General features: G+C 39.7%; 1 protein-coding gene across 1 annotated transcript in view; it reads left to right on the top strand.

The window, feature by feature from the left end:
* Positions 1–16133: 16133 nt before the first annotated feature.
* LOC124551054 (WD repeat domain-containing protein 83) overlaps positions 16134–24352 on the top strand; it is a 52920-nt gene continuing 44701 nt past the window's right edge. Inside the window, exon 1 of the mRNA XM_047125929.1 lies at positions 16134–16347. Coding sequence (XP_046981885.1) covers positions 16239–16347 — 109 coding nt within the window. The 5' untranslated portion in view covers positions 16134–16238. The remainder of the gene's footprint in view (positions 16348–24352) is intronic.

Genomic DNA, 24352 nt, shown 5'->3' with positions numbered 1-24352 from the left:
TCCTGTGAGGTTCTCAACTCAAATTCTCTTTTCCTTTGCATGTTATTCGGCATATGTGCGTTATTTTGCTGGCCAAATTCTGCTGTCTATGGATCATTTGGCTACCTGGTATTGTTTTGTGTTTGCCAAGCGATTGGCTGATTATTGCCGTTAGCTAGTGTCTGTACATATTGTACAGGCTGGTCATATGCTGCTTGTCCATTGTAGTTGTTTTTGTTAAATTTTTGACCATTTCTTTTGTATTCATCCTTGAATTTACAGCTTTTGCCTTTGCCATTGCCATTGTGATTACCGTTACTGTTACCATAGGCCTGTGGGTTTAAGTTGCCATCCGCGTTGTACTCTGAATCTGTTGTTCACTTGTTGGTCCACAAATCCCTGTGCCACTCTCTGCATATTAACAGGCTTGAGTTGTATTGATTGCTCTGCATATATCAAATCTATTGAGTCCAGTACAGATACAAAGTATTCAGTATCGTGCTATGGAATAGATAATGAGTTTTTCCCCTAATGTGGGCAGGTAGACAGCTCTTTGAAATTTTCAGCACATCTATGTGAGATACGGGGTTTGTCCAGTATCTTGTTTTATTCAAATATTTTTCAAAAAAGCCCCTTAAGCTCCCATGTTTGCTATTGAATGGAGCTGGGTTGAATACTTCATGTCTGAGCCTTTCTTGTATGAGCTCAGACCAATATTTATCCAGAAAGGCTCTCTCAAATTGTTCATATTAGTGGAAATGTTCCGCCATGTCCATAGCCCAAAACAGAATGTCAACCTGTGTGAATCCAACAACAAACCTAATTTTCTGGGCTTTGGTCTTGGTACAAGGTAAAGAAAGCGTTTTGAAACACTCTGATAAAGACCGCAGGGTTTGTTCTTTTCCCTTCAGAGGTAAATACCAGAAATTGTCAATCCATAAGTAATCCTTCATCTGCAGGTAATTTTGACAAACACACCGCACTGTCATTGAGGTGTGTTTATGTTCGTTTGTGGCATAGCGCATGGCAACTGCACTTGCTCGACAGGTACAGCTTCCGGCAAGTGTTGTTGCATTCTGAAACCATCGTTATTTTCCTTTGACAGACTAGCCATGTACTACATTGTGGGTAACCAGTGAAAGTATCCGATTTCTCTAAAATCATGTATTATTCATTAAGATTCAATGTACAGTACAGTGACTGTAAAATATTAATAATAATGAGTTGATTTTTGCTGTGTAGAGAAGATCTTAACTCCATTTCATAAATGATCTCAGAGTGTAATAGAATAAAAGAAATGAATTACTTTCAAGATGAAATTTTGCTTATTTCGGCAATGTGTTCTACAAACAGAATGAAGTTATTAATGTTACAACACAGTATGGACTAACACTACCATTTGCACTATTATGCTTTGCTGAAAAGCCTATATCTAATTAAACTTAGATGAAATCGTAAGCAAAGTTTGGCTTGTCCCCTTGAAAAAAAAAAGAAGAAGAAGAAGGAAATGCCATGAATCTATGGTGTTTACCATTTCTTGTCTGGCTCCTCTTCTGTAAACAGGAATAATTACAGCAAAAATGTCCTGGTTTGATGGAATTACTACCCTTCTCTTTAGACAGTTTACAAAATGACTATATTTCCAAAGTTACTTATTTCTGCAACAAGACAATCACTGTTTTTGAAAATAAGAATAAGTTCTCACTTGTTCTATGTGATCTAGGTAAAGCTTTTGATTTTGTTCCTTAGGAAATATTGTTTGAGAAGCCTGAAGTACATAATCTGTCATATACATAGAGTGAATGTGTGTATTATGTATGTAAGTAAGTCTGTGATCACCTCCAAAACCCTCGGATCCATTTCAACCAAATTTGGCACAGAAACGGTAGGCATCATGAATATCAGGGGCTTATAACCTCCTAGCTCCAACAGGAGAGGAGATAGGGGCAAGAACATATTTTTCTGTCTCTTTCATATAGGCTACCCTGCACGACAGGCATGCTGTGTGGGAACAGTATCGACTTGCCAAATCAACCTGCTTCGCAGGGCAGCCTTCATGTCAGAGGAAAGAAATGGTTTTCTGGTCCCCAACATGTAGGCTGCACTGCTTGACAGGCGTGTTGTGGGAGTAGTATTGGCCTGCATTATCGAACTGTATTGCAGGAGCAACACATGCCGTTGAACATAGCTGGGGACAGGTTGAGATGGACAGAGTAGGGGATGGATAGAGCAAGGGGGTGGAGGAAATAGGAAATGGACAGAGAGCGGGGAGGAGGGAGAGATGCATGAGGCAGGTGGAAATTGCAGAGGGTTAGTGGGCAGGTGGAAAAGGAAGAGGACCGGGCAGAGATGGAAAGAGAGAGGATAAGTAGGATGTGGTCAGAGAGAGAGGGGAGGAAGATAAGTCAGGGATGGAGGTAATGGACAATGACAAGGGGAGGAGGAGATGAAGAGGCAGAGAAAGGGGGAGGAGGGGATAGAAAGATAGAGTTGGGAGGATGAGGTAGACAGAGGGAGAAGAGGTAGACACACAAAGGGGGAGGAGAAAGTATGTTATATATACTTGTGTTGAATGCATAAGTGGGCAAAGCTGTAGGGAAAAGGCTAGTAAGTCGCTAGAAGTAATAGCTTCATACTTAAGTAACAGAAAACAATATGTCTCAGTGAGAATTATAATTCTCTGATGAAAATTGTTGAGACAGGGGTACAACAGGGATCAATTCTTGGAGCATTCTTTTACATGATTGCGGTCAATGATTCACCACATCATTTTCCCTGAGCTATGATCTGCTATGGTAATGATACAATGATGATTGAAAATCATCAAGACAGCTCACTATTACTAGAAATGTCACTGGAGTTACTCAATGCTGCCGTGAAATGATTCTACTCTGTCAAAATTCTGTTTAGCCCCTGAAAAGAACCATCATTTTCTGTTAGAACTATTGAATGATATAGAAAATAGCATGATTAAACTTCTAGGATTCCATATTGACACCAAACTGACCTGGGGAGAACATATCAGTTACATCTGCAAAAAAAATTTCAAGGGTAACATACCAGATATGGAAACTGAGAGATTTAGTTACTTCAGAATATATAAGACTGACTTATTCTGGACTGTTCCAGTCTCACATTTATTATGGACTGCTCACATGGGAGCACTGTACACATGTAGGTGATATATTGAAGATAAAAAAAGAAAAAACTCGTAGGAGAAATGTATAGGGTTGGACAAAGAGATCATTGTTGACCTATACACCAGCACAGCACAAAGGGAAAAATTAAAATGGGTATTCCAAGAGACAGACTGGTAAAAGTGAGGGAAGCACCAGCTCCTGAATAACAAGTGATTTGTATTTTGTTGTGTTATGGACAGCAGATGCACATTAGCCTTTACCATTTTGACAGGTCCATAATAAAAATATATTGAATTCAGAACTGTTGCTTCATTGCATCAATAAAGTAGGGTGTAATGGAAAATACTGACAAATTGATGATCCTGAAAATAATAAGGAGTACAAAGTCCTGGGATACTATACAAGGAAATATGGTGACTACACATCAAGATGACAGACGAATTCAGATGGAAATGCAGCTGGTACGTCTGCAAGATGATTTGCAGAAACAAGTATATAATTAAGCACCATGAGTGACAAAACGCACCATAGATTTGGCAAACAATAGACAATAGGAATAGGATGAGATAAATCTTAGTCCAAGGATGAAGTTACAATTTCTGAAATTCCTTCTGGGGAGGGAGGGGGGGGAGGGAGGGGGGTTGGAAGGCAGAGTTTTGGTTCATTGCGTGGGATTTAGCATTTATGTGTAACTGTAACAGTGTCGCCTTATTGTCCTAATGATCTCACACAGTTTGCGATAACATTGAAGTTTCATCCCCAGGCAGGCCCAATAGCCACAGATACTATATTGAAGTCTTCTGAAGAATGGCAGTATCTATACTTGAGAGCAGTGCTAATCAGCCAGTTGCACAAATCACTGGAACAACACATACGACATGCATTGATCCGTAGTGAATGTACTGGGGATAGAACTCCTTCAGTGGGTAGGAAATGTCTGACAGTATTACGGTGTATGTAGTTGGTGCAATTCCCTGTCGCAGTGAAGATGGCTGTAGTGATGTGTGAGAACACTGGCATTAATTATTTAATCATACTAACAAACATGGTGTATTCACCAATAGACCAAGCAAGTGGATCGATGGCGATGAAGATTGCCAATGAAATTGACTCACGGGAGGCAGCTGCTGTTCGGAAGAAGCAACAAATAGACATTAGTAAGTAGCTTATCTGTTTGAAAATCCAAAGAGGTGCACTGTAAGACCAGGTGTTGGTAATGAAAGTGGACAAGAGGACACCCTCTCCCGCTGGAGTGAAGAATATAGCAAGAGAATGTTTCAGAAAAATCAAGCAGGTGAGCAAAGGAAACTAGAGTGGCAACAAAATACAGTATGTTGTTATCACAGACGTTTTGGTGAGCAGACCAAAAGGGGTATGCCCATACATACCTGCACGAATAGTCTCAGTGACAGGCTGCAAAACTCTGGAAAAGTACCAAGTTAAAAAGTAGAAAGTGACATGAGTCCTGAAAAAGTCAACAATCATTCGAACAAAGTTCAACAGACAACATCAAAATTAGTCCAGTAATCAATGACGACTCACCCATATCCACAAAGAGCCAGTCAAGCCTACTTATGTTGTTGTGACAGCAGTATGTAAGATACAGAAAAGCAAGCCATTGCTACCTAGTCGACTCGGGTCAGATGTGAGCATGTTACCAGTTGACCAAGATAAGAATGCAACGACTGCCACAGCCATTCATCATAAAGCAGCCAACAGAGTATCCATAATGACATATGGAAATTTTGAAGTGGAAGTGGACCTGGGCTTTGGCACGAAGTGGCTAAGTACTAATGAATTGTTTGTGTATATTGGTTTATTTAGGAACTTCAGTAGTCTTCAACCAGTGTTCTTGGTGTTTTCTGGTGAAATAATTTCAGAAGAACCTTTTGGGAACTGTTTTCAGCTTCGTTACTGTGTCATTAGACGTTTGATTCTCTTTCTGTATTAGTCTTTTGTTATATTCACATTTGTTGTTTATTAATACTGTTAATAATAGTAGTTACTTCCCTTGTAGAGTAAGTTTGTGATTATTGTAGTCAGGTTTTTAACATCTTCTTATTGTAGTAGCGGAACGTAGAAAAAGTAAAATTTTACCATGAGTGAGAAGTGTGGGCTTTGCCGTAGGTTCGTGAGTAGTGGATTGTGGTGTGAGATTTGTTCGAAGTATTTTCACTGGGGGGAATGCAGTGGGGAAGTCAGTGGGCATTCTGGTGAGATCCTCTCCTGGAACTGCAGGTTATGTAGCAAGAGTAAGTTGATAGAGGAGCAGGAGCGTAAGATCTGTGCCCTTCAGGTGCAGTTGAAAAACGCACAGGAGGAGCTAGATAGGATGAGGAGGGAGAAGGGGGTTGGGGAATGGGAGCTGGCTGTTGGCAAGAGATCTGCTAGGAGAAGAAGATTTTCAGATCTATTTACAATAGATATGACCAACTGTCAGAGTCTAGTGGAGAGGAATCTCTAGTAGCTGTAGATGTAGGAAGTATGCAGCAGACCTCAGTAGTTACTGTGCCTAGAACAGTTGCAAAGTCGAAGAGGAAGAAGAAGGTTCTGCTGTTAGGTAGTTCTCATGGCAGAGGTGTAGGCCAGCAGTTGCAGGAAGTGCTGGGGAGTGAGTACCAGGTCACCAGCATCGTGAAGCCTAATGCAGGGTTGGCTCAGGTGACTGTTAACATAGGGGGGTTATGTAGTGATTTTACTAAAGAGGATCAGGTAGTGATTGTGGGTGGGGCTGGTAATAGTATTGATAGGGATGGGGAGTATAACATAGATGGTGATCTGGAAAAGATAGCCACTCAGACTGGCAACACAAATGTGCATTTCGTGGAACTGTTTCAGCATCATGATCAGCCTCGTCTTAATACAGCCGTCAGGCGTAATAACATGAGACTTGGGGGTGCGCTGATGACAGAAAGCATGGGTCGCATTTCAGTGGTGTCGGTGGAGTCTATCAACAGGGCGGGTTTCACTAGACATGGCCTGCACCTCAACAGGTATGGGAAGGGGAGGTTGGCAAAGCTTATAGGTGACAGCATAGGTGGGATTGGTGGGATCACTCATGGGAAAATTCCTGCAGTAGTGGGTGTTAGAGCTGCACCTTTTTTAGATTGAAGTCAGCTGATAGGTATTCCTGCTTAAGGGAAGTCTCTCTAACAAGGGAATCACTTTTGACAAAGCTTAGGTATCCGATTAATGAGGGAATTAGTATATTTCATCAAAATATGCAAGGTATTATTAGAGATAAAGTTAATGAACTGCTTATAGATGTTGACTCTGAAATTATTGGTATATCTGAACACTTCTTAAATAAGGAGATAATTCAGAGGCTTCCTTTACCAGGATATAGGTTGGCTGTCAGCTTTTCGAGGAGCTCTTTGCGGTGTGGGGGAGTAGCCATGTACGTGAAAAACGGCATCCCATTTGAGTCAATTGATGTTTCAAAGTACTGCACTGAAAAGGTGTTTGAATGTTGTGCAGGTGTGGTTAAATTTTAACGGAGCTAAACTTCTAACTGTTGTTATTTATAGATCCCCAGACTCCAATTTCACAACATTTTTGCTAAAGCTAGAGGAGGTTCTTGGTTCACTTTATAGGAAATACAAAAAGTTAGTTATATGTGGTGACTTCAATATTAATTGTATAAGTGATTGTGCAAGGAAGAGGATGCTGGTAGACCTCTTTAATTCATGTAATCTTATGCAAACCGTATTCTTTCCAACGAGAGTGCAAGGGAACAGTAGAACAACCATAGACAACATTTTTGTTCATTCCTCATTACTAGAAGGGCATTCTGTTAGCAAAAAGGTGAATGGCCTTTCAGATCATGATGCACAAATTTTAACTTTAAAAGATTTTTGTGCTGCAACACGTGTTAAATATAGTCATCATCTGTTCAGGAAAGCTGATCCAGTTGCTGTAGAGACCTTTGTAAACCTTATAAAGGAACAAGAGTGGCAAGATGTTTATAGCGCTGATACAGTAGACGATAAATATAATGCTTTTCTCATGCTCTTTGAAAGTTGCTTTCCGTTAGAACGTTTAAAACAGGGTACTAGCACAAACAGGCAGCCTGGGTGGCTGACTAGAGGGATAAGAATATCTTGTAGAACAAAGTGGCAATTATATCAAAACGTTAGAAACAGTCAAAATCTAAATGCAGCAGCCCATTACAAACAGTATTGTAAGGTGCTTAAAAATGTTATTAGGAAGGCAAAAAGTATGTGGTATGCAGATAGAATAGCTAAGTCTCAGGATAAAATTAAAACCATATGGTCAGTCGTAAAGGAAGTTGCTGGTCTGCAGAGACAGGTCGAGGATATAGAATCAGAGCGTAGTGGGAATGTCCGTGTTACTGATAAGTCACATATATGTACAGTATTTAATAATCACTTTCTGAATAAAGCAGGTGAACTAAATAGAAACCTAGTCCCAACAGGGAATCATATAGCGCTCTTAGAAAAAAGTGTTCCGAGACTGTTACCTGAAATGCTCCTCCATGATACTGACAAGAGGGAGATTGAGTTAATAATTAAATCACTAAAGACCAAGAACTCTCATGGATATGACAGGGTATCTAGCAGAATACTGAAGTATTGTTCTATGTATGTTAGCCCAGTTCTCAGCCATATCTGTAACTTTTCCTTTAGGAGTGGTCGGTTTCCTGACCGATTAAAGTACTCTGTAGTGAAGCCACTTTATAAAAAGGGAGACATTGATAATGTTGACAATTTTAGACCTGTTTGCTAAAGTTATCAAGAAGGTTATATATACAAGGTTACTGGAGCATTTAAATTCACATAATTTGCTGTCAAATGTTCAGTTTGGTTTTAGAAATGGTTTAACAACTGAAAATGCTATATTCTCTTTTCTCTGTGAGGTTTTGGACGGATTAAATAAAAGGTTGCGAACGCTAGGTGTTTTCTTTGATTTAACGAAGGCTTTTGACTGTGTTGACCACAAAATATTACTGCAGAAGTTGGACCATTATGGAGTAAGGGTAGTAGCTTACAATTGGTTCCCCTCTTGCTTTAAGAACAGAAAGCAGAGGGTAATTCTCCGCAATATTGAGAGTAGTAGTGATGTTCAGTCCCAATGGGGCACTGTTAAGTGGGGCGTTCCCCAAGGGTCGGTGCTGGGGCCACTGCTGTTTCTTATTTATATAAATGATATGCCTTCTAGTATTACAGGTGATTCAAAAATATTTCTGTTTGTTGATACACCAGCTTGATAGTGAAGGATCTTGTGTGTAATATTGAAACAGTAACAAATAATGTAGTTCATGAAATAAGTTCGTACCTTGTGGAAAATAATTTGATGCTAAATCACAGTAAGACTCAGTTTTTACAGTTTCTAACTCACAATTCAACAAGAACCGATATTTTGATCAGACAGAATAGGCATATTATAAGCGAGACGGAACAGTTCTAGTTCCTAGGCGTTTGGATAGATAGTAAGCTGTTGTGGAAAGCCCATGTCCAGGATCTTGTTCAGAAGCTAAATGCTGCTTTATTTACCATTAGAACAGTATCTGAAATAAGTGACATTACAACACGAAAAAAAGTCTACTTCGCATATTTTCATACGCTTATGTCGTATGGTATTATTTTTTGGGGTAATTCTTCTGATTCAAAAAGGGTATTTTTGGCTCAAAAACGGCTGTTCGAGCTATATGTGGTGTAAGTTCGAGAACCTCTTGTCGACCCCTATTCAAAAATCTGGGAATTCTGACATTGCCCTCACAGTATATATTTTCTTTAATGTCGTTTGTTGTTAGCAGTATTAGCCTATTCCCAAGAGTTAGCAGCTTTCACTCAGTTAATACTAGGCAGAAATCAAATCTGCATGTAGAATGCACTTCCTTGACTCTTGTGCAGAAAGGAGTGCAGTATTCTGCTGCATCCATTTTCAATAAGCTACCACAAGAACTCAAAAATCTTAGCAGTAGCCCAAACTCTTTTAAGTCTAAACTGAAGAATTTCCTCATGGCTCACTCCTTCTATTCTGTCGAGGAGCTCCTGGAAGAGCTAAAAAATTAAGCAAATTCCAGTGTTACATTGTTGATTTTCTTCATTTAAACTTATGACTTGTCACCTGAATATGTTGTTTTTTTTTTTTTTATATATATTTCATTTTATCTGTTTCTAATATCGTGTTATAATTTCATGTATTGACTCGTTCCATGATCATGGAGACTTCTCCTTAATTTGGTCCCACGGAACAATAAATAAATAAATAAAATAAAAAAAAAATCAGTGTTTGCGGCCGTGGTAGAACCTGTATCAGATGCAGAATTCATAAGTCAGCAACAACTAGAGATAAATCTCAGCAAGGTGCAAATTAAAATGGATGAGGAAGTCCTAAGGGGTTCTGTAGATTAAGGCGCCATGTAAAACATGAGAGATGAGATCAAAAAGTAAGGGGAATTTTTGCAGGATCTATACGTCTTATTTTAGTTTTGCCTTGTTGGTACACATGTTCCTGATGCATGTGAGACCATGGAGGTATATTCTACCTCCATGTGTGAGACGCCCCTGGCATAAAGTGACATATCTTTGGACTCGATCATATTTGATTTATCTTTGTCTATGTTCTCTTGGCGCACTGCGTTTGTACTGCCATGTTGTATTTGCTTACTTCTGTGCTAAGTAAATGTGTATTAGGTGTCTTAAGTGTTTTATTACCGCACTATGACACGTAATACGCACAGTGGTGTCCCAAACATTATTGTTGTGTGTTCATGAATTATTTTGTGTTTCTTTTCATCATTAATGGACTTCGTGTGCCAGTCCACATTGTCTTCGGGACAATGGATCTACTAATGTCTTTCTGTGCTAGTACCTCACACCCTATTAACCGTGCTTGCATATTTACAAGTGTACCTAATGTGCATTTGGTTAAAAGTGAGCAATTACCTATGCCCAGTCATGACAACGTCCACTTAACCTTAACTGGCACAACATGGCCACCATCAAGTGCAACTATGCAGCAATGGCTGCTACATGGAGGGTGCACTCTGTTTAGTGACATTGTGGATGATAATCCAGTGAAGGACATTGTGGTTCATCCCTCAGCTACGCAGTCTACTTCGGTTTGGTTTGATGTGCCGACAAAGTTCAAGAACTGTAATTTGGACATTCCAATGCATGGAGTCTCACATTCTTATATTCCTAACTCCACAACGCTCCACTCGAATGCCATCTCTGTGATGCCGGTTGCCTCGACTGGTTTCCATGTCCATTGCTCCACGGTCACACCAAAATCGTCTTCCACCTGCTTTCGTAACAGCACCGAACATTCTGTCCACGCCGGTTACTGGATCAGACCCTCATGGCTGCACTGTGACTTCCTTTTGCCTGCTGTTGCAATGGCACTGGCTCTTACACACTCACGCCATGTTCACCATTGGGCCTGCAGTGGGGACAAATTGTGCCGTTGACTGCATCGGCTCACTTCACATCTTGTGCTGCTTGCGGCTGCCCTCCAATGCAGACCTCGGGGGATGCACCATCCACTGCTACTGTACTCCCGGTGTCGGGGGCTTCCTGCCCCCTTCACACAGATCTTCACCTATCAGTGTGCTGCATCAACATGTGTTACCTGGCAGGTTTCTTAAACTGCCTGCTTTGCGAAAGTACAATCCTAAGACTTGGTTCGCATTGGTGGATCACCTACTGGATATCCATTGGATTTTGGACGACGACGCACATTTCATCTGCCTGGTGAGCCACCTCCATGCTCATCTGGACCTCATCAGTGATCTGCTCCTCTCACCACCTGCCTTGCCCAAATATTTAACGGTGAAGGCATTGCTCATCGAATGCCTTTCTCACCCACCAGTGGAGGCTATCCACTACATTATTCATGACGAGCACCTCAACGACCCCACACATTTGCAGCTTTGGTGGCACCTTCGTGCATTAATTGATGATAAGCACTACCAGACACCGTGCTTTGGACTTTGTGGAGGGTCAAACTGCCGTCGGACCTACAACTTCACCTGCTATCTCACATCGCCGACCCTCTCGAGGTTCGCCTACGCATGGCTGACCACGCGTGCGCCATCATTCATCACTGACACTGCCTGTCACGGACGACATCTCCATTGCCATCAGTTGGCATGCCTGCATCTTCGGTTCCGCGCTCTGTCGGCAGAGGCCTGAGCGCTCGCCTCAGCACCTCAGCGGCCTGTCAGGAGCTGCCACCTAGCAGCCAACAGGAGGTACTGCCTGCAGCCTCCTGACAACAGCTGACCCTGCCTGAGCAGGACTCCAAGCGGTCTCAAGCTCTGTGGTGCCCCTGACGTAAAGCGCGGTATCTTTGTGGACTCGATCGTCTTTGATTTATCTTTGTCTACATTCTCTCGGCGCGCTACGTTTGTACTGCCATGTTGTATTCTGTTACTTCTGTGCTAAATAAATGTTTATTCGACATCTAAAGTGTGTTATTACCACTCTACGACACATAATAGCCACATATATTTGCATTTTAAGCTGTTTTGAATATTTGGTTTATTGTTGAGAGTCGGAAAGGTTATATGTGTTTTCGACTACTCGGCGAATTTTTACTTTCGAAAAAGATGGATCAAAGAATTTACATTAAATTTTGCTTGAAAAATGGAATAAAGCACAACACTACATTCGAAGCGTTGACTGGCTTTTGGTGAAACTACTATGAGTAGGTTAACAGTTTACGAGTAGTATAACTATTTCAAAGAAGTTGAGAACGAAGACCGGCCTGAACACCGCAGCGGCACAGCACATCAATTTCTGATGACAGTGTGGAAGAAGTGAAAATAATTGTTCTGCAAAAACACCGAATTACCATTAGAGTGGCTGCCGATAATGTTAACAAACTCTTTAGTTCATGCCAACCAATTTTTTCATATGTTTTGGTCTTTAAATGAGTAGCAGCGAAGTTTGTTCCGAAATAGTTGAAATACGACGAATAACGACATCATGTGTGTGTGTGTGTGTGTGTGTATATATATATATATCACTCAGGACTTAGCTGATAACGATCCAGAACTTCTAAAGAAAGTTATAACGGGTGACAAAACATAAGCATACGGATATAATAACGAAACAGAGGCCCAACTGCAACTGCCTGAAGAGCCGAGACTGAAAAAATTCAATAAGTTCTATATTATCATTTTTTTCTTCGAGTGCAATATGATAGTACATCATGAGTTCATGCCTTATGATTGTACAGTCAATAAGGAATACTGTCTGGAAGTTACATGTCATTTGCATGAAGCAATCGAAAGAGAATGAACAGAACTGTAGCAAACCCACCCGCGTAAATTGTGTCACGATAATGCTCCTGCTCACACCACAGTGCTTATTCGTGATTTTTTTGGCAAAAAAAAAAAAACCGTTATGTCATCTCAGCCACTGCAACATGGCCCTCTGTGACTTTTTCTATTTCCAAGACTGAAGAGAACCACGACAGGACGTCGTTTTGCGACCACTGGTGAGATAAAAACAGAATTGCTGTAGTAGCTGAACACCATAACGAATAGTGAGTTCCAGAAGTGCTCCCAAGATGGAAAACGCTCTCACGGAAGTGTATTATACCTGAGAGGGATTGCTTTGAAGCAGACAAAGGTGATGTTGATGAATAAATAAAGATTCTATAAGAAAAACAGAAATTCCTGATACTTTTTGATCATTCCTCGTACATCCATACTGCGGTTCACTTATGCGGGAGAACATACAAGCAGGCAGCGAGTAAGTATGAAAACTGTTGCACAACGCAGTCCATCATATTAACATGTCACCTGCCCAGCCAGTCTTTCAGTAGCTGAGGAGACTAGCACGTGATCGTTTCGATGCAGCAAAATCAGAGTTTGAAGAGAAGCTGCAAGCAGGGAGTATACACAGTGCAGACAGCCTGTGGGCAACACCACTGCATCCAGTCAGGAAGAAAACTGGCACCTGGAGGTCCTGTGGAGATTACCACGTGTTAATGACACATATTATTACAGGCTGCTATCCTGTACAGCGTAAAAGGAATTTCACAAATTTACTGGTGGATGCCACAGTCTTTAGCGTGACAGGTTGTAAGAAAGCCTACAGTCAGATACCAGCAGCGGAAGAAGACATACCTAAGATTGTGATGGTAGCTCCATTTGGTGTTTTTGAACATTTGTGTATGCCATTCAATTTTAAGAGGGCATGACAATCATTTGTAGATGAAGAATTCAGAGAACTCAATTTCTGATTTGTGTATCTCGTTGATATTCTGCCATTTTTCTAGACAATGGCACTGCATGAGGAACACCTCTGAACAGTGTTTAATAGGATAAGCAAATGCAGTGCAACAGTACAAGAACCAAAGTGTGGTCTGTGACTAAAGCTAGTGCCATTCCCCAGGCAACCAATTTGGCAGTAGGGATTTGTCTGTCAAAAGGCAAGATCACATCATTAAAGACATCACGTTCAATGGATTATGAACAATTAAAAAGATTTCTGGGAGTCGTGAGCTTTTTGCTGTTGACATCTGCTGTGAGCATCAGAAATTCAAGCACCACTGACAGCAACTCTGTCAAGTAATGAAGCAATGAGCCAATGCTCTCTGCCATGGACACTGGAAATGCTATGAGCCTTCGGAATGGTAAAAGCTATCCACCAAAAAACACTTTTCTTGGTCCATCAAGTTCATGATGCACTGAAAACGTTGGTAGCCCCTTGGGTATTTTCTCTCATAAACTAATGGAGGCGTAAGCCATGTGGAGTGCATCCAATAGGGAGTTATTAGTCATTTATGAAGCCATGCTACATGTTTGCCTATGCATCGAGGTCAGGCCTTTCATAATCTTTACAGACCATAAATCTATCACATTTGCCTTTACCATAGTTTCCCATGACAGTTATCTCAGGTTGGGTTCATCCACCATTTCGCCACAGGCATAAGGCACATAAAAGGGGCAGAGAATGTAGTAGCTGATTTCTTCTCACAAATCAAAGCTATCTTATGCACAGTTGATTACAAGCAATTCACCACAGCACGGACTACTGATAGTTGCAGGAATATTAACAAAGTGTATCAACAGAGCTACAGCTGAAACAGATGCAGCTACTAGGGGCTAAAAATATGATTTGGTTTGATGTTTCCAAAGGTAGACTAAAGTCTCTTGTGCCAGAGAGGTTAAGCAAAGTGGTTTTCCATACTATTCATAACCTAGCCCACCCATATCATGCATAGCATGTCAGCAATTTAAAGGTGGGCAGACATGTGCACAAGCTTGTGGGAGAGTTTCCGGTGACAAGCAGGTACAGTACATATAGATATTGTGGGTATACTGCCTTCATCAGAAGGCTGTCGCTACATCTTTTCTGCAACACACAGATACACTCAGTGGGCAGAGGCAGACCAATCAGCGACATATGGACAGAGACAGTAGCAAGAACTAACACGTATGTCATGTCATTTGTTGCATGTTACTACAGATCAGGGGCGACTGTTTGAATCGACTCTATTCCTGGAGCTGTCCAAGTTGTGTGTGTTCCTGTGCTATCACACAACCAGCTACCACCTGGCAAATAACGGAATTACAGAGCACTGACACAGAACTCTGAAAATTGTACTTATGTACCACAAAGACTGTTGAACATCCGTTCTGACACTGGTCTTATTGGGTCTCCACATTGCATGTAGGCTATATGTAGGAGTGTTGATGGTGGAGATGGTGTATGGTGAGACGTTATGCCTACAACCAGAGTTTTTTTTTTTGCAGCAAGTATCGATGCTGACAGAGCTGCTATATTTACTGCACTAATAAAGGCCCAGGTATCCAAGCTACACCCTTCACTGGTATCTCGCCAATGGAGAACATAAGACTTTCTCAACCAGAGATCTGAAAACGTGCTCACATGTGATGATAAGGATGGAAGCGGTGCACTCACCATTACAAGCCCCATACTCAGGTCCATTCAAGTTTATAAAACGTGATAAACATGCAATACAGATACAATATAACATTGAAGCCACATATTGTGTCACTAGAATAAACTAAGGCATCATATCTGCTGATATTGGACACCACCATAGCTAGTGTAGAAAATGAGAAAGCTGCTACTGCGATGTCGAAGTAAAACAGTGGACAGACTGGGCAAGCAACCATGGCTCCGAGAAAAAAGTCAGAAGAAATGATGAAGGCACCAACAACGTATACTGGGTTGGGCTAATGGGTGTGGTACAAGTAGTAGTAGTAGTAGTAGTAGTAGTGGCTCTATGTAGGCTGTGTGGGAAGCACCGACTCCAAAATAATGTGTATTTGGTTGGTCTTTGGACAGCAGTCACATTAACAAATATTATTTACTCTTATAGTAAACTGAGTAGTTTTGACAGTTCCATGGTTTATCGCTGCTGAGTTGCTGTCAGTTAGTCATGCTTAACAAAACTACATTGAATTGGGAATCTTTGCTTCACTGCTTCAGCGTAAGGTGTAGCGGAAAATACATACAAAAGCAATCCGTTCCCCCAGCGTCAGCTCTGTAAAAAATCTTTAACAAATTACCAGCCTCAGCATGGCCCATGTCTTGTAAATTATTATTTTGTTAAGGTATAATCTGTTGACTGAAAATCCATTTTTAATGTAAAAGAATTTTGTGAAAATATGTTAAAATTTGAAATGTGTTATAAGTTTCTGGAATTGTTATGTAATTAAGTGTATGACATTATGTATGGGAGATGAAGTCTATTCCGTTATATATATGATCAACGACAAATATGAACAATGTCCTCATGTTAGAACGTAAAACATAAAAATATTTAGATAGCTTAAAAATTGTTGTCTGAAGGTGCAGTGTATTTCAAATTGAGTATTATGTATTCACATACATGCGCTCTTACTGTTTGAAAGTCCAGAGGCGTCACAGGACTCTTGTTCCCACAAGCAACTTCGATGGCGCCACTCAATGAGCGCCATTTTAGTTGCATGTGTAATGTTCGATATAGGAAATAGAAGTGGTATATCTTCGATTTAGTAACTTTGAGTTTGTATACATAGTGTTTGTTTACATAGTGTTGTGGCACGTTGAAGCATTTGGTAACATACATATTGTTATGATGTGAAGGTTACCCGTTAATAAAACAAGTCTGTGTTGGGACGTCGTGAAGATGGATAAGACGTCAGATAAGAAAGAAGATAGTTCTGTTAAGTTGAATTATGTCTGTAGGAACATTGTCGACTGCAAACAGGGAACGGTGAGAGCTGTGCGTTTCAATGGTAATGAAAATTCTTTCTTGTATTAGTACACAACTACTGCAGTATAATTCTGAAGTACCACTAAGTGGGATCAAGTGAAGCTACAGTTCTGTAGGAGGACTTCTTGAATTACTGGCTTTCAATGTCTTATGAGGTTTGTGTGGCAATGGAGATATACTGACATTAAGGGAAATGCCCTTTCTGTGTTTTAGTACCACTTTTCGTTCACGTAATATCTACTTCTGTAAAACTCTTATGTCATTTCTGGGATTGCAAGGTAACTTTAGTAGCTGATACAGTAGGTTCTGAAGGCCTTGAATCTGAGCCTACAATATTCGAAGCAAAGACATTTACTAGAGAATCAGTTCACAAACATTAACCGTCTCAGACTAAACAGTGACCATTGATTTCCAATCGGAATACTATGGAAGATAAAATTTATTAAAAACCTTTGATTATTTACATATTACATCACATTTTTATTGGTCTTTTTGCTCATTTGGGAAATACGGAAGCGTCCGATCCCGCCCGTCTGCTTTGACCCATGTCGCCACAAATATGACGGAAACAAAAACAAACACACACATTTCCACAAGAAGCCTAATGACACTAACGGGACAAGCGCTGGAAATGGGGTGTTTTGGGTGGGGTGGGGGGGGGGGGGGGGGGCAAACTAAATATAAACAAATTTAGACGCCTTGCGTAGCTACAACGTGTAAGTGAAGACAGCCATGCATGCATACCCACCCACCTCCCCAGGGGTCGTAACCACTGCAACCCATAGAAGATAAAGATGCTTCAGTAGCTGATTAGTGTTGTCTTTTTTTTTTTTAAATCTCACGGGATAGAACTAACAGATCAGAAAGATAAATATAATAAACTAAAACAGAAATTGGAGGAAACAGATAATTAAAATAAGTAATAAGTGTTTTTAAATTAAAAAAAAAAAATCTCACGAGATAGAACGAACAGATCAGAAAATTAAATAAAATAAGATAAAACAGAACTGGAGACAGCCACACTCAAACCAAACTCCGCGCCGTCATGACGTCACACGACAACACCCTTACGTCGCGGGTCAAAGCCGACGCGTGGGATCGGACGCTTCTGTCGACCCCTCATTTGTTGTACAAGGTATACAACATAATATTGGACAAGTCATTGTGACTTACAGTACATACTTTTAAATCATACAAGAATATTTACATTGATTTAGGGTTAATATTATCACAACTGAAGGTTCAGCTTCCATGGTGTTTTCCCCGATAGATTGAAATATGCCATTGTAAAACCAATGCATAAAAAGGGGGACACGTCGGAGGTCAACAACTACCACCCAATCTCTCTTCTGACAGCTCTATCAAAAATTTTTGAGAAAGTAATGTATTCAATAGTAGCCTCCCATATTTGTAAAAATAAAGTACTAACAAAATGTCAGTTTGGTTTTCAGAAAGGCTTTTCAACAGAAAAGCTATATACGCTTTCACTGATCAAATATTAAATGCTCTGAATAACCGGACATCACCCATTGGTATTTTTTGTGATCTCTCAAAGGCCTTTGATTGTGTAAATCATGGAATTCTTTTAGATAAGCTAAATCATTATGGTTTGAGTGTGGCAGTGCGCAAATGGTTTAATTCGTACTTAACTGTAAGAATGCAGAAAGTTGAAATAAGTGGTTCATGTAATGTTAAAACAACAGCTGATTTCTCAAACTGGGGGGCTATCAAGTACAGGGTCCCACAGGGTTCGGTCTTAGGTCCTTTACTGTTCTTGATATACGTTAATGACTTACCATTCCACATTGATGAAGATGCAAAGTTAGTTTTTTTGCTGATGATATAAGTATAGTAATAACATCCAAAAACCAAGAACTAAGTGATGTAATTGTAAATGATGTTTTTCACAAAATTATTAAATGGTTCTCAGCAAACGGACTCTCTTTAAATTTTGATAAAACACAGTATATACAGTTCCGTACAGTAAATGGCACAACTCCAATAATGAATATAGACTTTGAACAGAAGTCTGTAGCTAAGGTAGAATTTTCAAAATTTTTAGGTGTGTCCATTGATGAGAGGTTAAACTGGAAGCAACATATTAATGGTCTGCTGAAACGTCTGAGTTCAGCTACGTATGCTATTAGGGTTATTGCAAATTTTGGTGATAAGAATCTCAGTAAATTAGCTTACTATGCCTACTTTCATTCACTGCTTTCGTATGGCATCGTATTCTGGGGTAATTCATCGTTGAGTAGAAAAGTATTCTTTGCTCAAAAACGTGTAATCAGAATAATTGTTGGAGTCCACCCACGGTCACCCTGCAGACATCTATTTAAGGATTTAGGGATCCTCACAGTATATATATTCACTTATGAAATTGGTTGTTAATAATCCAACCCAGTTCAAAAGTAATAGCAGTGTGCATAGCTATAACACCAGGAGAAAGGATGATCTTCACTATGCAAGGTTAAATCTGACTTTGGCACAGAAAGGGGTAAATTATGCTGCCACAAAAGTCTTTGGTCACCTACCAAACAGCATCAAAAGCCTGACAGATAGCCAAATAACATTTAAAAATAAATTAAAAGAATTTCTAGATAACAACTCTGTCTACTCATTGGCTGAATTTTTAGATATAAATTAAGGGGGAAAAAAACCAACTTAAACATTAGTGTTATGCAGTATTTTGTGTAATGTAATATCTTGTACAGACATCTTTTATTAACCTGACACGTTCCACATCATTACGAAGTGTCGTATTCATGACCTATGGAACAAGTATTAATCCTATCTAATCTAATACATTATATTTAACCCAAGTAATTCAATTTTTTTTTTGTATTTGGCAATAATTTTTTATGTTTTAAGATATTCATCTATACTATAATAACATATTTGCAATAAATATTTATGGACAGCAGTTTTAAATTTTGAACTGTCTTTTATTTTTTTAATGTTTGTAGGTAGCTTATTGTATAGTCTGTTTCCTGTTTGCAGTGGTCCATTCTGTTTTAGTGTTGTGTGCATATTGAACATGTATGGCTTGCTTTCTCCTTGTGTTGTACAGGAGGTACTCTAGTTAGTTGACACAAGATTCTTGCTATTTTCTAAGATTTTCCTTACAAATATGATTACGTGTAAAATGTACAGACATGGTAGTTGAAGGATATGTAGTTTCTTGAATAAGGGCTTGCATGAGCTTCTTGATGCAGTATTTTCTATGGCTCTTACAATTCTCTTTTGGCATATAAAACAACTTTTGCCAGCAGATGCATTTCCTCAAAAGATTATGCCATATTGCGGTAAGGATTCTGCATGGGCGCTGTAGGCTATACATCTTTTAGTGTCTCTTTCAATGTGCAATCAGAAAGAATTTTGATAGTGTAGCAAATGGTATTTAATTTATTTGTAATGTATTTTGTATGTTGGACCCATCTTAGATCTTCTTGGATCCATATCCCAAGAGATTTTGTAGAGCTTACATTTCCTAGGGTTCTAGTAAACAACTCTACATCTCGTGCTAGTGGATATTTATTTTGCACTGTGTGTGTATGCATTGTCACTGTTTTTCTGTGTGTATTTCTAAGTTGTTTCCAGAGAACCAGTCTGTAGTGTGGGTGGTACAATTTTTAATCTCATGTAGTAATTTTTCTTTGGTCCTTCCTTTTATTATCACATTTGTGCCATCTGCAAATTTTATGTAATTATGGCATGGGCTAGTTGGTTCCAAGTCATTTACAAAGAGTACAAACAGAACTGGTCCTAGAAAGGAGCCTTGTGGTACACCATACACATGATCTGCTTTTCTGTGCAGTAGGATTTTATCTTGTTCCCTTCTTGGATAGTATGCTCAACTAATTTTTCTCTGTTTTGGAGATATGATTTTATCCATTCATAGGCTGGGCCCCTAATACCTACATATTCAAGTTTCTGAAGCAAGATGCTGTGATTGATAACATCGAATGCAAGAGGTCTAGAAATATGGCTGAGATATGTGCTTTATTGTCTATTGCATTCAATGCTTCATTTAGGAATGCAAAGATTGCTGTCTCGGTAGATTTAGATTTTCGGAATCCATGTTGAGTATTTGAGAAATAATTATTTTTTTCTGTGAAACTGATTAGTCTTTTATAATAGATTTTTTCAATTATTTTGGAAAACCCAGATAATAGTGAGATAGGCCTGTAGTTTGATACTTCTGTTTTTATCCCTTTCTTGAACAGGGGTTTTATTTCCGCTATCTTCAATTTTTCTGGGAACACCCCTTCTGATAGAGACCAGTTACAGATGTTGACAATGGCTTGGCTACGAGCAGAGCACATTTCTTCAAGATATAGTCAGGGATATTGTCAGTACCAACAGAGAATTTGGGGTTCAGTTCTTTAATTATATTAAGTATTTCCTTTTCATTGGTGGCCTATAGAAAAATAGATTTGTTATTTATAGTACATCTGGATTGATTTATAGGAGTACACTGTAAATTTCGATTTAAGATCTGATCTCAAATGCTTGGGAACGTGCTACTAAATATCACCTTCGAGTGAGTGATAGCATACTATTTTTATTTATTGTTACTATAGGTATTAGATGTTACCTAAACTGGTTACAGCTACGACCGTTGTTTGTTGGAGAAAGGTTTCAGATAGATCAAAGAGGGGCCTAACATGCAAAATGTATAAGCAGTAAGCTAGATATCACATTTCATAAACATAATTTTTTGCTGCAGAGAAAAAAAAATACTGTCAAAAATGTGTACTTTGCTCGGACTGAATTGTTATTGCGATATGGTGTAATTCTGGGGAAAGTCATCTGCCCACAAAACCTGTTTTAGGCGTAATTTCCCAAAAGAAAATAGCAGGAGCCATGGGAAGTGCAACATCCATAAGCGCGTGCAGAACTTCATATCCTTTGATTACTTTGCCTACACACCTTGCAAGTAACAGTCATTATCAGGAAAATCTTAAAAAAATAGCTGTGATCTTTTATCAAGAAACCAAACAAATCATTCTTATGACGCATGGAGATAACAGGAAAAATATAGCAGTGTGTGTGCTGACCCCCCCCCCCCCCCCCCCACGAAACAAAATGAGCCAAATGTTTAAAAGGATCAACAGGGGCACAGTAGTGTACAGTACAAATATGCAGCTAGGTTATTATAACTGAACCATAATGTATGTGACACTGCAGGTGTATAAAAAGATACTGCTAGTGTACATGATGCAATTGTCATTTATTTTACTGTGACAAAAAATATGAACTGTTTGTAATGACAATGATGGAATACTTTGCTGAGTTATGTGACTTTCTTCCTGTTAGATTTTGCACTGATCACAGGGCAGCAAACCAACTGCCACTTTTATATTCAACAACAAAAAATTGCCAACTATGTATCACCGAATGCAGAAATTAGTATGGGTACAGTAACAGCACATGTGGATGCTTGAAGAAACGTTTTTATGACACATGGAGAAAACAGGACATATCTGATCAGTACACACACAGCCTGTAAACAAAATGAGCCATTGCAATAACAAACAAGCTGACAAAAACTGCAGACCAATATCCTTGACATTTGTTTGCTGTAGAACTCTAGAACATATTGTGAGTTTCTAATATAATAAATTTCCTAGAGACCGAAAAGCTCATGTCTACGAATCAGCACAGTTTTAGAAAGCATTGCTCCTGTGAAATCCAGCTTGCTCTTTTCTCACGTGATATACTGCAAACTATGGATGAAGGACAACAGGCAGAGTCCATATTTCTAGATTTTCAAAAAGCATTCAACACAGTACCCCATTGAAGACTGTTAATGAAGGTACATGCATACAAATAGGCTTCCATATACTTGACTGGCTCAAAGACATCTTAAGTAATAGAGTTCAGTATGTTGTCCTCAACGGCAACTGTTCATTGGAGGCGGGGTAATCAGGAGTGCCCCAGGAAAGTGTGGTAGAACTGTTGCTATTTTCTGTATTCATAAATGATTTGGCAGACAAGGTGGGCAGCAATCTGCAGTTATTCGCTCATGATGCTGTGGTGTACAGGAAAGTGTCAAAGATAAGTGACTCTACGTTGATAACCTAGACAAAATTTCCATTTGGTGTGATGAATGGCGGGCAGAAAAATGTAATTTGATGCATATAAGTAGGAAAATCCCCTGTCTGACACAGTCATGTTATGAAGTGATATAAAATGGAATGAGGATGTGAAGATTGTGGTAGGGAAGCCAGATGTCGATTTCAGTTTATTGGGAGAATTTTAGGAAAGTATAGTTCACCTGTAAAGGAAACTGCAGATAGGACCCTACTGCAACCTATTCTTCAGTACTGCTCAAGTGTTTGGGACCCACACCAGGTCGGATTGAAAGAAGACGTCGAAGCAATTCAGAGGCGATCTGCTATTTCTGTTATTGGTAGGTTCAATCAGTATGCAAGAGTTACACGTATGCTTCGGGAGCTCAAGTGGGAATCCCTGGAGGAAAGAAGACATTTTATCTTGCAGCACTACTGAAAAATTTAGAGAACCAGCCTTTGAAGCTGACTTCAGAACAATCCTACTGCCAACGACATACATTTTGCATAGGGACTATGAAAGATACGAAAAATTAGGGCTCATATAGTCAAATTTCCCGTGCACTATTTGCAAGTGGAACATGAAAAGATATGACTAATTGTGGTGCAGGACACCCTCCATCATGCACCGTACAGTGGTTTGCGGAGTATGTATGTAGATTTAGATGTACCTGACAACTTCAGAATTATGAAGGATAATTCAGAACTTAAAATAGCAGTCTATAATTACTTGTTACCGTAGTATACATGAATGTTAGAAATCACTAAGATTGACGAATTGCAGTATGTATTGTTTGAGCAGTGGTTGTAGTAAACAATGCAAGCTATCAATATATTCTTCATAGTACAATGGCATATGTTACGTAGATGGCATATGCGATGTTTTGCTTGTAAATTTCATTTGTGTGTTTACAATATATTTTTTAGTGCTTGTGGCATAGATCACGTTCCTTGCATGACCTATAAAGGTCTATTAGAGATGTTGATCCATTGCTGGGGCTGTAGCTTGGACTGTGTTATGTACTAGAACAATATAGGTCTCCTGGAGATAGTGAGTTTACTGAAGATCGCAGTACTATCATCAGCACTGGATCAGTTTTTTATTTTCCTGCAGTCAACGTTATTTGATCAGAATGTTTTGCGGTGTAGCAAAAGGTCTTGGTTAGGTTGGAAAGTGATAGTTTGACAAGCAAGTGGTATGACAATTTTTTCTTTTTTAATACCTTGTGTATTCCTTTGTTCATTCATGTCCATGATGGAAACCTCATCTGGTAGTCTCAAGTTTTTATTATAATTGTATAATAATAACCTCATACATCTAAGCAGACATATTGTGCCAGAGCGACACAAACATCCGGCAGTAGACCCGATTATTCCAGATGTCACCATGAATCCTGCATGGCTGTTCATAAATCCGTAAGAGTATGAGGGGGTGGAGATCTCTTCTGAACAGCACATTGCAAGGCATCCCAGATATGCTCAATAATGTTCATGTCTGGGGAGTGTGGTGGCCAGTGAAAGTGTAAATTCAGAAGAGTGTCCCTGGAGCCACTACGTAGCAATTTCGGACTTGGGGCATCGCATTGCTCTGCTGGAATTGCCCATGCCCCACATCATTACAGAACCTCCACCACCTAGAACAGTCCTCTGCTGACATGCAGGTTCCATGGATTCATGAGGTTGTCTCCATCCCATACACATCCACCCACTCAATACAATTTTAAACAAGACTTGTTCAACTAGGCAACATGTTTCCAGTCATCAACAGTCCAATGTTGATGTTAACAGGCCCAGGTGAGGCGTAAAGCTTTTGTGTCATGTAGTGATCCAGGGTACACAAGTGGGCCTTCAGCTCTGAAAGCCCATATGTTTCATTGAATGCTTCACACGCTGACACTTGTTGATGGCCCAACATTCAAGTCTGCAGCAATTTGTGGTAGGACTGCACTTCTG

This window comes from Schistocerca americana, chromosome 9, assembly GCF_021461395.2.
Source record: "Schistocerca americana isolate TAMUIC-IGC-003095 chromosome 9, iqSchAmer2.1, whole genome shotgun sequence".
In the NCBI taxonomy this organism is placed as follows: domain Eukaryota; kingdom Metazoa; phylum Arthropoda; class Insecta; order Orthoptera; family Acrididae; genus Schistocerca; species Schistocerca americana.
Note: the sequence above shows the minus strand (reverse complement) of the source record. Positions and strands in the feature narration are given on the sequence as shown.